At 50.0% G+C, this 13,510-nt stretch overlaps 1 protein-coding gene across 1 annotated transcript in view; it reads right to left on the bottom strand.

The window, feature by feature from the left end:
• MGAT5B (alpha-1,6-mannosylglycoprotein 6-beta-N-acetylglucosaminyltransferase B) overlaps positions 1-13,510 on the bottom strand; it is a 171,298-nt gene that overhangs the window by 60,892 nt on the left and 96,896 nt on the right. Inside the window, exons 6-8 of the mRNA XM_073310498.1 lie at positions 12,345-12,515; positions 10,916-11,080; positions 9,914-10,083 (exon numbers count right to left, since the gene is read on the bottom strand). Coding sequence (XP_073166599.1) covers positions 9,914-10,083; positions 10,916-11,080; positions 12,345-12,515 — 506 coding nt within the window. The remainder of the gene's footprint in view (positions 1-9,913; positions 10,084-10,915; positions 11,081-12,344; positions 12,516-13,510) is intronic.

The raw sequence follows: 13,510 nt of genomic DNA, 5'->3' as shown, positions 1-13,510 counted from the left end.
TAAGAATGTTAAACAAAGCCAGTGTATTCCTTTTATCTGTTGGAGAATGTAATGCGCGGCAGGAGAGAAAGAATAAAGGGGAAGGTGGAAAGCTGACAGGCAGAAGCCCGTTAGCAGACCAGCCGCTTGCTTGCTTAAAGCTGTGTTCTGTCTTGTCATTGAACCGCCACAATCACAGGAGTTATATAGCTTTTAGCACAAATTAATATTTGTCCCAATATTCATGGGGCAGGGCATTTTTCCAGGTTAGTCACCATTCGCTAGTCACCATCCATTATTCTCCTGTTCAGAGTGTTACCCAGTCAGGAAGCAGCTGCAATACCCCATCACTAAGTTGATCAATCACACCCTGTTAAGGTCCTGATTCTGTGATCTGATCCATGTGTGTAGACTCTGGTATCTGTTCACTGACTTCAGTGGGACTCCACATGGGTGCTATGATCCTCCAACATGGATCTGATTGCAGGGCCAGGGCCATAGATTGCACAAGCTCCTTGGGTCAGAGACTGCCTTTTAGTATTTGCCTATACAGCTCCCAGCACAATGGGACCCCTCTCCGGACTGGGCAAAACTGCAACATCAATAATAATCATGAATGGCCCCTGGATAACCACAGGCTGACATATATTTGCATAAACCACTTGTCAAATACTTACCAGTAACCAACACATCAACAGACATCAGGATCAATGCTTGAATGATGCAGAAAGAGAAGAAAAGGGGCTCGTTTGTGGGCACAATTCCCGTTCCTGTGGAGAACAGGCTGGAGGAATTATGGTCTAGAGCCATCGAAGGAAGGGAGGGATGCTGAAGATGGCAACTAACAAAGAGAATAATCCTAATACTTTGCATTTCTATAGCAACTTGCATTGCCAACAATCCCAAAGTGCTTTCCAAACTCTGCCTCAGATTCTGGCTCCTGCCCTAGCTGTTCTGTGTCCCAGCTCCCGAATCGCCAGTCACTCAGCTCATTTCAGTGCCTGGCTGAACACCATACTGCGTCTAATGTCTATTTCAGTTTGTTGATTGCACAGTGTTGGTGATACTTTGGGATGCTAAAGAAATGGAAGGTACTAAGGGCTGGATTGTGACTTGACCTGAACACCCCTACAGGAACGCAAGGGGGAGTGAGAATCCTCTTACACCCCTGCCCCAGCATTCAGTCTGGGCAGGCAGGAGCAAATAGTGTTGTGCTTTCTTTGCACCCAGAGCAGGTGGGCATGGAGCGGGTGGTAACTTAGCTTTGCAGCCCCCCCACCCCGAGAGCCAATCAGAACAGCTCAGCTGGTACAGGGAGCATTGTCATTGCTGACGCGGGCCAGGAGCAAAATACTAACCCTTGGAGCAAGGGAGGGAATTTGTGCCTCAGAGGGGTGGCTCTGAGTCCCAACATGGCCACGGGGCTACTCCTGGGACGGTACAGTCTGTACACCCCCCTTACCCACAGCTGTGCCTAAAGGCCCAACTGAGCCTCAACGTACGAATTAATTATTCATAATTATTTATTAGTATCATGTATTATTAACCCTACGTATTCTATTCAGTTTCCCATTGCCTGTATCAGCAAAGGCTTTTCTAAGCATTCCTCAGATCCTCCGCACAGCCCAGAACAGAAGTGACAGCAGGGAAGTTTCTAGAAAGAGCTAGAAAACACAGAAATGGCTCGCTGGCTCCACTCAATCCAGTGGTTCGCTCTTGGGTTTTACATTTGACAAGAGGGAAGATTTCTCAAACTCCCTGCTACACAATGCCAGCCCTGCAGCAAATTAAGAGAGGGGCAGGAAAAATTATTCTTTTCAGAGCTGCTGCTCAGAGAAGCTGCTTGCAACAGCGGAGTCCAGCGTCATCTTGAGTGGACTCAGCGGCGCCAGAAAATTAAGTCCTGGCAGAGAAAACGACTGCCAAAGGGGAGGGGTTCCCCCTCCTGGCGGTGATGATGGCAAGGAGAGCTAACTGCTCTGCATGGGCTGGAGATAAATTATAACATGCAGACAGACACAGGATTCTCTCGGCCATTGCCCTGGACTAGGAGAGGGTACGTTGTTCTCCCACCAGTGACACTCACAGGAGTTATCCTAGCTGAGCTAGCACGCTGTGGGCTGATGCTGTGCCCTGCGAGAGGGAAGGGGTCTGCAGCACACCTTAGTCCTCCTCTCTTTGTCTGTCAAAGTTTTTGTGGTGCGGGGGAGCATTTCAGTGGCCACTGTCCCCTGCCACACAGAGGTATGGAGCTTGGAGATCCCTGACCCGGGTCAGGTGAAGGGCAACAGGCACTAAATGTCAGTCTCTTTGCAGCCCTGCTGTGCTGCAGGGAGCTCTCATGCCCATGCTCCTTTCCCCGACATGGGGGTCTGCTTGCTGTCTCTCTGCTGGGTAAGCGCTATATCCCACCCATGGCCCTGGGGCAGCTCCTGACTCTGATTTCTCCTTCCCTCACTCTGGTGCTGTTGTCAAATCTGGAAGGTTTTTTCTCTGTAACATCTCCAGTGTCCATCCCTCCCACCCCCCAGTGCCAATGCCCCTGGCCAAGCTCCAATCTCCCCTCGCCTCGACAACTGCAGCCTTCTCCGTTCTGTCCTCCCAGACATCCCTCCCGCCCCACTTTTGAAATGTTGCTGGGAAAACCATCTGCTTTGCTTGCTGCTTGGGCCCTGTCCTGCCCTTCCCCCGATCCCTTCCCTGGCTTTCTCCCTGCTCCTCCTCAGCTCGGTTGAGGCAATCTGCACCCACAGTGCACATGCCTGGAGCAGCCCCTGTGCATTGACAGCCCCGGGGTATTGTGAAGGGTGTACAGGGAGGAAAGGCTCCTTGTGATCGCACGTACACACACCCTATGCACAAGACACACTGTGCACAACCCAGCCCTCAGCTTGAAGCATTTCTGGGTAGAGGCCTTGTCATGATCCCACCTTCATATCTGTCTGCAATGCACTTAGCGCAGTGTGGGCACTAGACAAAGAACCAGCAGTTTAATTAACTGACACGAGCAGAAATCATTCATTGTAATGCTAATTAATACACTGCTTCCTGAGAAGACTCAGTTGCACTTTGGCTTCTAACTAACAGCATGAAACTACCTCTCTAGACCCCTCTGGATTTTACACGAATAATCCATTCCCAAGGACAGCCATTATCTCCGTTCTTTTGGCCCATCGGACGAGAGTAAGGAATTGTCTGAAATATCCTCCGGACTTGCGCGCAATTTCCTGGGCAAACAGCACTCTGCAGGGCCAGTGTCTGGGATGCTGCTGGCACCCGCGTGCGCAGTCCCCTGCATGTACGCATCCCTGTGAAGCAACAGACTTGAACTGACAGGGATAGTGCCTGCGGTGCCGTTCGTAGAGCACCCTCTACGAGAGGAGCCATCCAGTGGCGTTTACACTCGCCTTGGAATATATGCCCTGAACGTCCAGGCCAGAGGAGAGAAGCTGTGCTGCCTTCTGATACTGGAAAGGGGAAACCGAAAGGTGACAAGCTTGGGCAACAAATCAGGCTCAGGAGGAAGATAAGGCATGCAGGTCAAGATGAAGTTCCTTTTGGACTTGGCCGCCCCACAATAAAATCCATTCAGAGGCAGCAGTCCCACTTACAAGCTGTATTCTACCGCAGAGAACAAGGGCACACACTTTTGCAGCCAGAATCCAGGAGCTCTGTGCTCCCAAGCCCAGCTGAGATGGGGAACCACGTCCTGGCTGACTGGTAGCTGTTCTTCACAGAGGGGTCTCAGGGGAGGCATTAGAGTCAGTTTAGAACAGGGGATTTTGTCAGTGCTAATGGATGTCTAAGCCACTGGGCTCTGTAGAATGGCAAAAAACGATGGATTACGGTGCCCGCTGCTCTGTCTGAGTCTCCTGCTGATGAAAACAAACTTCTTGTAAACCCCGCCAGGACTCAGCTCACTGTTTCTTGTCATTACCCGTAAGAGCAAGCTCTTCATTACAAAAAAAAATTGGCATTAACTTCAATCACTCTTGAGTACACAGATATTCTTTAGGAGGATGATTTAGCACAGCACAGAGTGTGCCTGATAACCTGAAGATTTTGTGATCCGTGCATGCTTCTTTGAAAAGCTGCTGGGCTCTGCAGGATTATTATTTTTTTAAGATAATTAGTCGGGAGCTAATTCTGTTCGTTATTTCGGAATGCTACATTATTTCCCCCCCTTCCCCCCCCGCCCCAATGAACTTTTCACCATGGATTGTTCTGCAGTGAATGCTGGCTTAGCGCTGCCCACACACTAATCGGTCAATGGCGTGACTTTGGGGGTTGCTTGTTTTTGCCTCTTTTCTTTGCATCACCCCTTCCTTCATCATATATTCACTGTCATTCACCCTGTGAGGCCAGGCCACTTTGTAGGGGGGAACACTGAGATGTTCTACGGAGCGGTGCTCCAAAGGGCCAGCTGATGACACAGCTGCATCAGTGGTGATTAGAGCTTGGTGATTTTCTGGCCCTTTTCCATTTCTAATGCCCACTGGCCTGATTTTAGAAGACACTTCAGTCACTTGGTGCCTCTGACAATCCAGAAGACCCACTGAGTGAAATCTGGTGGGCCCAATTCTTGTTTACACTATGGCCTCTTTATGCCACTCTGGCATAAATGGCATTTGCTTTTTAAGGCCCCTTAAAAGAGAAGGAGGCCTGCCATGCTTAGAAAACATTCCTGGTGCTGTCACAGGTCTTTGTTCCCATCACCCCAATCCAGGGCTTATCCAAAGAGGTCGTCCAGTGCTTTGAAACAGTAACTCTGACCTGGCAGTGTTGTGTGGTGGGCTTGTGAAATTTGCAGCCTACTCTGTCTTCGGTTTGCCATCTCTTCGCCATGCTGGTGTTCCTCCCCTTCTCCATGTCAAACATGGCTTTCGCCGACTCATGACGAGTCCAGAAGGGGAGGCCTCTTCTCAGGCTGCTGGCAATTCTACTACCAAATGGGGCTACAGAAGTGAATGCAAACTCTTTGGGGCCTTTCTACATGGAAGCTGGGGGCAAAAGGCTGACATGGAACTGACTCAGCCAACATCTGGGTTATGGAATCTGAATAGTGCAGTAATGGTGGAAAACTTCCAGAGGTGGGATTTCAAAACTGCTCAGTATTGGTCTGACTCTGCTCCCATCCAAGTCAACAGGAGCCTTACAGTGGTCTCCAATGAGAGAGTGTAATAAGGCTTTTGACAATCCCACCCACACAGCTACAGGAGTCTTATCCACACCCTCAGAGTTCCCACTCTGACCCATTGTGTCACTCTGCAGAAAGGACACAATCCTGTACCCATCAATGGCCATGGCAAATAACCCAGGGACTTCCATGGGAGCAGGATCCAACTTGAAGTCGCAGCTGAGAGGCTGACCAATGAGGAGTTGATTCAGTGGTGAGCTGCCAAAATGTTAACAACGGGTTCCCTCCTCACCCCACAAGGGGGTCGTTGCCCACCCCCACCCCCCGGGACTCCTGCCCCATCCAATCCCCCCGCGTTCCTTGACATCCCCCCGCAGGACCCCTGCCCCATCCACCCCCCTCCCCTGTCCCCTGACTGCCCCCAGAACAGGGCAGAAGGGTCTCACGGGCCACCGTAGTGGGTGCCCACCCCACCCCTAAGAGCCAGAGGCACCTGCCGGGGGGTGAGGTGGGGAGTCCTGGCGGTGCTTACCTGGGGCAGCTCCCAGGAAGCATCCAGCAGGTCTCTCTGGCTCCTAGGGGTGGGGGAGCGTAGCTAGGAGGGAGCAGGGGGAGCAGCCGCTCCCCCCACTGATCACATTAAAAGTGGCACCTTAGGTGCTGACTCCCTGGGTGCTCTGGGGTTGGAGCACCCATGGGGAAAATTTGGTGGGTGCAGAGCACCCACTGGCAGCTCCCCGCCCTGCGCCCGGTCCCAGCTCATCTCCACTCTGCCTCCGCCTCCTCCCCTGAACGCACCGCCCTGCTCTGCTTCTCCACGCCCCCCTACCCCAGCTTCCCATGAATCAGCTGTTCGGCGGGCAGCCGGGGAGGACTGAGAAGCAGGCCGCAGCTTCACACTCAGGCTGAGGGTGGCGGAGGTGAGCTGGGGCGGGAGCGGTTCCCCTGCGCACCCACCCGGGTTACCTGCTGCGGCACAGGTGGCCCTCCTCGTGTGCCCCCCTCCCTCTCCTGAGCTCACCTCCGCCTTCCTGGGCCAGAGCGGGAAGCCACCGCTTGCTTCTCAGTCTGCCCTGGCTTCCCGCGCAAACAGCTGATTCGCGGGAAGCCTGCGGGGGCAGAGAAGCAGAGCGGGGCGGTGTGTTCAGGGGAGGAGGCGGAGCGGAGGTGAGGGGAGCTGGGGCCGGAGGTGGGGCGGGGAGCTGCTGGTGGGTGCTCTGCACCCACCAAATTTTCCTCTTGGGTGCTCCAGGGCTGGAGCACCTGTGGAGTCAGCACGTAAGGCGCCACTTTTGACCGGTTAAATTTAGAAGCCCTTTTAGAACCGGTTGTCCCTTGTGGAACAGCCGGTTCTAAAAGGGCTTCTAAATTTAACAACCGGTTCTAGCGAACTGGTGCGAACTGGCTCCAGCTCACCACTGGGTTGATTCATAAGAATGGCCATACTGAGTCAGACCAATGCTCCATCTAGACCAGTATCCTGTCTTCTGACAGTGGCCAGTACCAGATGCTTCAGAGGGACTGAACAGAACAGATTAATTATCAAGTGATTCATCCCCTGCCATCTAGTCCCAGTGTCTGGCAGGCAAAGATTTAGGGACATATGGAACATATAGTTGCATACCTGATCATCTTGGCTAATAGCCATTGATGGACCTATCCTCCCTGAACTTGTCTAATTCTTTTTTGAACTCAGTTATACTTTTGACCTACACAACATCCCCTGGCAATGAGTTCCACAGGTTGACTGTGCATTGTGTGAAGAAGTACTTCCTTATGTTTGTGTTAAACCTGTGCCTATTAATTGCATTGGGTGACCCCTGATTCTTGTATTATGTGAATGGGTAAATAACACTTCTCTATTCACTTTCTCCACACCAGTCATGATTTTATAGACCTCTAACATATCCCCCCTCAGTCATCTCTTTTCTAAGCTGAACAGTCCTTTTACATCTCTCCTATATGGAAGCTGTTTCATACCCCTAATCATTTTATTGCCCTTTTCTGTACCTTTTCCAATTCTAATTCACCTTTTTTTGAGTTGAGGCAACCAGAACTGCATGCATAAGATATGGGCCTACCATGGCTTTATATAGTGGCATTATGATATTTTCTGTCTTATTATTTATCCCTTTCCTAATGGCTCCTAACATTCTGTTAGCTTCTTTGACTGCCGCTGCACATTGAGCAGATGTTTTCAGGGAACTATCCCCAATGACTGCAACAGCTAATTTAGATCCTTCATTTTGTATATGTAGTTGGAATTACATTTTCCAATGCACATTACTCTGCTTTTATCAACATTGAACTTCATCTGCCATTTTTCTTGCCAAGTCACCCCGTTTTGTGAGGTCCTTTGTAACACTTTGCAACCAGCTTTAGACTTAACTAGCTTGAGTAATTTTTTATTGTCTGCAAACTTTGCCACCTCACTGTTTACCCCTTTTCCCAGATCATTTATAACTATGTTGAACAGCACTGGTCCCAGTACAGATCCTTGGGGGACCCCCTATTTACCTCTTTCCACTGTGAAAACTGACCATTTATTCCTACCCTTTGTTTCTTATCGTTTAACCAGTTGCTGATCCATGAGAGGTCCTCTTATCCCAGGACTGCCTACTTTGCTTACGAGCCTTTGGTGAGGGATCTTGTCAAAGATTTTCTGAAAGTCCGAGTAAACTATATCCACTAGATCACCTCTGTCCACGTTTTAATAGATTGGAGAGGCATGATTTCCCTTTACAAAAGCCTGTTAACACTTCCCCAATTTATCATGTTCATCTATGTGTCTGATAATCCTGTTCTTTACTATAGTTTCAACCAATAAGCCTGGTACTGAACTTAGGCTGACTGGCCTGTAATTGCCAGCATCCGCTCTGGAGCGTTCTTTAAAAATCAGCATTACTTTAGCTATTCACCAGTCAGCTGGTACAGAGGCTGATTTAAGCAATGGGTTACATACCACAGTTAGTAATTCTTCAGTTTCATGAAAACCATCTACTCCTGGTGATTTATTACTGTTTAATTTATCAATTTGTTCCAAAACCTTCTCTACTGACATATCAATCTCGGACAGTTCCTCAGATTTGTCACCTAAAAAGAACAGCTCAGGTGTGGGGATCTCCCCCATAACTTCTGCAACAAAGAATGATGCAAAGAATTAATTTAGCTTCTCTGCAACAGCCTTCTCTTCCTTGCGTGCTTCTTTAGCACCTCGATCGTCCAGTGGCCCCACTGACTGTTTGTCAGGCTTCCTGCTTCTCATGTACTTAAAAATTCTTTTCAAAGATTCTTTTGCAGCTGTTCACCTTGCTTTGCCCTTGAGCTTCTTGTGCTATTTTTGACAGCTCACACCAGCTGCCGTGCTCTCCTCCTTCAGCAGGAAAAAGGGGAAGGAAGGAAGGAATGGGCTTAACGAGCATGGAACTACTGCCTTTAAAACAATGCCAGTAAAGTCACTGGAGACGCGAACTGGAACTGAACTGGCCATGGCACAGTGGGAGGAGCAAGCTGGCCTGCAGCACCCCTGCATCCTGCAGCCACTCTAATACCAGCTATTCTGGGGGGCTTTTTTTGGAAAGTTTCTAACTGCAAATGAAATCTGAGTCTGAAACAACCAAAGGGAGACTTTCCTGTGTTCTCCTGGGCCAGACCCCTGGTAAGCTTCACCTCCCAGGGCCTCCTAAGGGATCTGGCCAGAATCTTTCCCTAGCGCGAGGTTAATTCAGAAACCATAAAAGGCCTCATTTGCTAATTTACACTAATTTTACACCGATGTAACTCAACCAGCTTCAGTGGAGTTACTCCTGATTTACATGAGTATGATTTACTCCTGATTTAGACTTGGACCATCGTCTCTCTGCTCTACACACCTCTGTGCACTAACCCCCGCTGTCCTCTCCCGCTATCTGAAGGACATGATGCAGGGTTGGTGCTTGAAGGAGGAGTGGCTAGCTCCTGGGGGTGAACCTGGAGCAAGCCTGGGCGTTGTACATAACCAGACTCACAAGAGTGACCCTTGGACAGAGGCTGGCTCCTCTGCCCAGTGCAGGTGGAGGGCAGGGGAAAGTGAGAGAAGGGGAGATGCTGGCATGGCAGGGAGCTGCTCACCAAGAGCCACAGGGACCGATGATTAGTGCTAGGGTAATACAGGGGGCAGATCCTCAGCTGGTATAAACTGTCATGAAGCAATGGGAGGTAAAGCTCACCAAGGGTTTACAGTGCTGAAATCAGGGCGAATTCCCAGGCAAGGCCTAAGTCAGCACACATAGCGTCATGCTTTGCAGAGTCTTTCATCCGACAATCTCACAAGTCTTCACTGAGCCTCACGATGCCCATGTGAGGGAGGTAGAGAGTACTATAGCCATTTTACATATGGGGAAACAGAGGCACAAAGAACTGGAAGCAAATGGACCAAGATAACACAATATGTCTGTGATAGCTGAGAATAGAACCCCGGGGCCCTGTCTCCTCATCCTCCAGACTACACCGTTTTCCAGGAGAGTGGCAGGGTACAGCAGAGAGACCTGAATGTGAGGACAATGGGAAACCAAAGTGAAGCGTCTGGCTCCTACAGACATTTCTATGGGCTCTCACACAGCAATCCCAACAGCCACAGCCTAATGGTTCGAACTAACCCTTGGACGCCTGGAGGTACAGCGTTCCCATGCAAAGTGCCAAGGCAGCACGGATTCTTACACACAAATAACAGCCCCTCAGACAATGCCAGCCTGCTCCCAGAGGGGTTCCCACTCTACTGGCTGGGATCATTTCTTTGGGTAGCAACATGGCACTTACCTTTGCAGCTCTTTCAAAGAAACCGTGACTTTCAGACTGTGTCCCAGAAGGAAGAGGGCAGCTAAGATATCTGCCCATTGGACCATCTCGCCCAGAGGTCCCCCCTTCAGCACCCTGGGGCTGAAAACATCCCCTGACTCCTCTGTCAGGAAGCCGATGTGAATCAAGATCTAGAGAGAGAAGGAGAGAGGCTGATGCTCTTGTGACCCAGGCAGCATGGAATGTGGCTGTCTAGGAAGCACTCAGACATGAGGATGGTGTGCAACAGAAACTACACAGGGAGCCAAACTCTAAGGCCCTCACTTGGGTTTTACTCAGTCTTCACCCAGGCAAAACTCTCAGGCTGATTCTTCCAAACGTGGGTGCACAACTAAATCCATGTTTTGGCATCAAAGCAAGAAGCCTGCTCTTCAGAGGTGGCCAGCTCCTGCAGCCTGCATGGACTTCCATGGGCATTGTGGGTGCTCAGCGCCAGTCGGGGTCAGGACCATTGACTGCAGTGGGAGTTTTGCCTGGGTGATGAATGAGAACGTGCTTCAGCATTTGGCCCATGGACTTTAGGATCGGGAACAAGAAGCCTCGGAATTGTTTGTCTCTACGCTCAGCCTAGTGCAGATGGCTGGAATGCTGACCTGGTCTGCACTTCCCCATGAATGACACCTATAGCCGTCTCCCCAGCAACCTCCGAAGGCACAAGCAGTATGTGGCTACCGAGTCCATACCAGCCACTCAGTCTGACTTTCAGCTCAGCAGAAGCTGGGGGCTGAGGTATTCTGAAGGTAGTTGGGAGACTTGCACATGATCCGATAAGGCCGACCAAACTCATTTCCCCGATGGACATAGGCTAGCCGTGAAGGGGATTTCCGTACATTAAAGTGCCCTTTCCCAGCTCATCCCGCACAGCCTCCAGTTTACTGCCGTACCATTAGTGCAACTGGTTCTGGAGGCAAATGCAAAGGACGCATCAGCCCAGGACTAATTCTCCCTAAGTTCATCTTTCACCTGTTTTTGATCCCTCCGTCTGCCCTTCAGTTTCTGCGCCAGGCTACGGGTCGCCAGAAGCCACTGGGAGGCCAAGTGCCGGACTCTCTTCTTCATAAAGATCAAGGATTCCTTGCCACTCCCGATCAGCTCAAGGAGGTAAGAGAGGTTGTTCCGAAAAGCTGCCTAGGTAAAAAAAAAGAGCCTGCTTTTTTGGATATGTCTACACAACGAGCCGGGGTGTGAGTCCCCTGCTCGTGTATTCATCCAACCTCTCCTCACACTAGCACTCAGAGAAACAGCAGTGTAGCCGCAGCAGTGCGGATAGCAGCGGTGAAGGCAGAGCTGAGCCGTGCTGAGTACAACCCCGTCTGAAACTGGCCTGGCTGGCTCCTTTCCTGGAGCAAGTGCAGTCATCCTCTCACTGACCTGTCCGAAACACATGGGCAAGGTGATCTGAGCAGTAAGGGAAGGTCAGCCCTTAGGTGTTACACAGAAGGAACTGCACCCTTGATTGGCATCAGCTCCCCACTTTGGCTGTGTCAGGGGAGAGTCAGGGAGAAGAACAGACTTGCGGAGCTGGCATGGGTCTTGGGCCCTGCAGGGAGCGAGGTGAGATTAGAGGAGGAGAGCAAGAGAAAAGTCTCGACTTCAGGACAGTCCTGATTTAGGTGGAAGCCTAGGCCGCCCAGCCTATGGCTAAGTGGGACTTCTTCTTGCTGGGCCATAGTCTCCTCCAGAAGTGTCCATGGGACCCTGGAAGTAAATGGACACTCCATTGCTGAAATTACAGGCAGAGCCATGGTGACGGCTGAGAGCTCCAATATCTTCGGGTGAAAGAGTTGGCAGGTGAAGCATTTAAAATCTCCTATAGAGATTACGCCAGAGCAAAACCTCAGTGTCCCCACCCCACTAACTGACTGGGGTCTCCTGACTATCTGCTGACTCCCCCAAGGATACATAAAATCTTTCCCTGGCACTGCAGGCTGCAGAAACTTACATCCATGCATGGAAACATCTCTAAGTGGGCAACGGTTGATCACTGGCACCACTGATCAAGTGCACTCAGGAGAACACAGGTCAATGTAAGAGGGCTATGCTAGGAAACTAGTCTCAGCTTTTACTGTAGTGGTGCTACGGCCCGACTGTGATGCTGGAAGAATGTCTAGTGTTAAGGTTAGAGAGAAATGCATGTGTTTGGGGTTTACAGTGCCACAATCTCACCCAAACAAATGCTAATCGATCTCCAGCCTGGCATGGATGTAGGCACCATGCGTAATACAAGGCTCTTTGCACGGATAGACCCCCCAATACAGATTTTCTTCCAGCACCATTTGTAGCTCGTGACCTTTCTCTATCTCTTGCCTGGAGACGTTGAATCCAGCAGCCCACAGAAGAATACACCTAAAGGAGGGCGCTGGGTTGGCACACAGACCCTCACTGCCCTTACCTGCACTCTGGGCGGTGGCTTTGAGGAAGGCATGGCTGCCGTCTGATTTCTCCAAGGCAGCGGAGGACAAAACCACTCAACTTCGCTGAGGTAGATGAGGAACGAGCATTCTGTGCCGTCCACGCCAAAAAATGCATAGCAGGGGTCGGACGTCCACCTGGCCCTCATCCACTGCAAGACAAAGATTAGCAGGGCAAAAACACAGATTAGAGGGGAGAGCTCTGCAAATCCCACTACTGGAGAACTGTGCTTCAGGCATCTTGTGCAGAAATCTAAGGATGCTCTTACTCCACAGAGATAACACTAAGCGGCCACTGTGAACCCTGTCACATGCAACCTTCCAGACCTTTCTACGTGGAACCTTGGGGGCAGGGGGAATAAAATGGAAGGAGACCCACAAAGACTTATACTTCTCACATCAAACAGCACTAATGGCTCACTTCCAAACATGGGCACCACAGAAGGATACACATTTGACCTAGGATTATTAGCCTCCACAGTAAAACTAGGTTCACACAAACACAACTGCTTTGTAATCAGCTTTGCCATAAAAATATAAGTGGGAAAGGAGTGTTGGCATAGAGGCCTCAGGTTCTATTTCCGTTCCATCTGCTTTCTCCTATCTACACAACAACAAGATCCCACGGCACTTTCCCATGTGAGTAGCAGTTTGTCACACTATCCTTGGCCATATTTCCTGGGCCATAACTTATGCATAACTGCCATGCTGGCAGCCTGGTTTATCCCTACAGTGTAAGTTTCCAGGAACATGTGGCTTGCTAAGGACTGAATAAATCATTCCTTAAAATGTAAATTTATTTAACTATAAGACTGTAATACTTTGTCCTATCCGCAGGGGTAATGTATAGGACCACGCTTCTAGTACTAGGACTGGCTGGAAAACCAGAATTCTGTTTTGTGAAAAATGTCAAGGTTTTGACATTTGTTATCATTCCACATCGGAATGAAAAATGAGACCTTTCAAAACATTTCATAAAAACCCACAAGAGACCTAGATCTGAATAGCCAATACCCCAGTGTTTAGGGTACTCAGCTGGGAGGTGGGAAGCCCAAGTTTAAATCCCTGGTCTGTCTGTCTTTACTTTTAACCGGAAATTTCATCCTGAATCTGAGAAACCTTCCCAACAAAAGTTGCAATGAAAACA

Source organism: Lepidochelys kempii, chromosome 14 (genome assembly GCF_965140265.1).
Source record: "Lepidochelys kempii isolate rLepKem1 chromosome 14, rLepKem1.hap2, whole genome shotgun sequence".
In the NCBI taxonomy this organism is placed as follows: Eukaryota; Metazoa; Chordata; order Testudines; family Cheloniidae; genus Lepidochelys; species Lepidochelys kempii.
The sequence above is the reverse complement of the archived record's forward strand: the minus strand, read 5'-3'. Positions and strand labels throughout refer to the sequence as shown.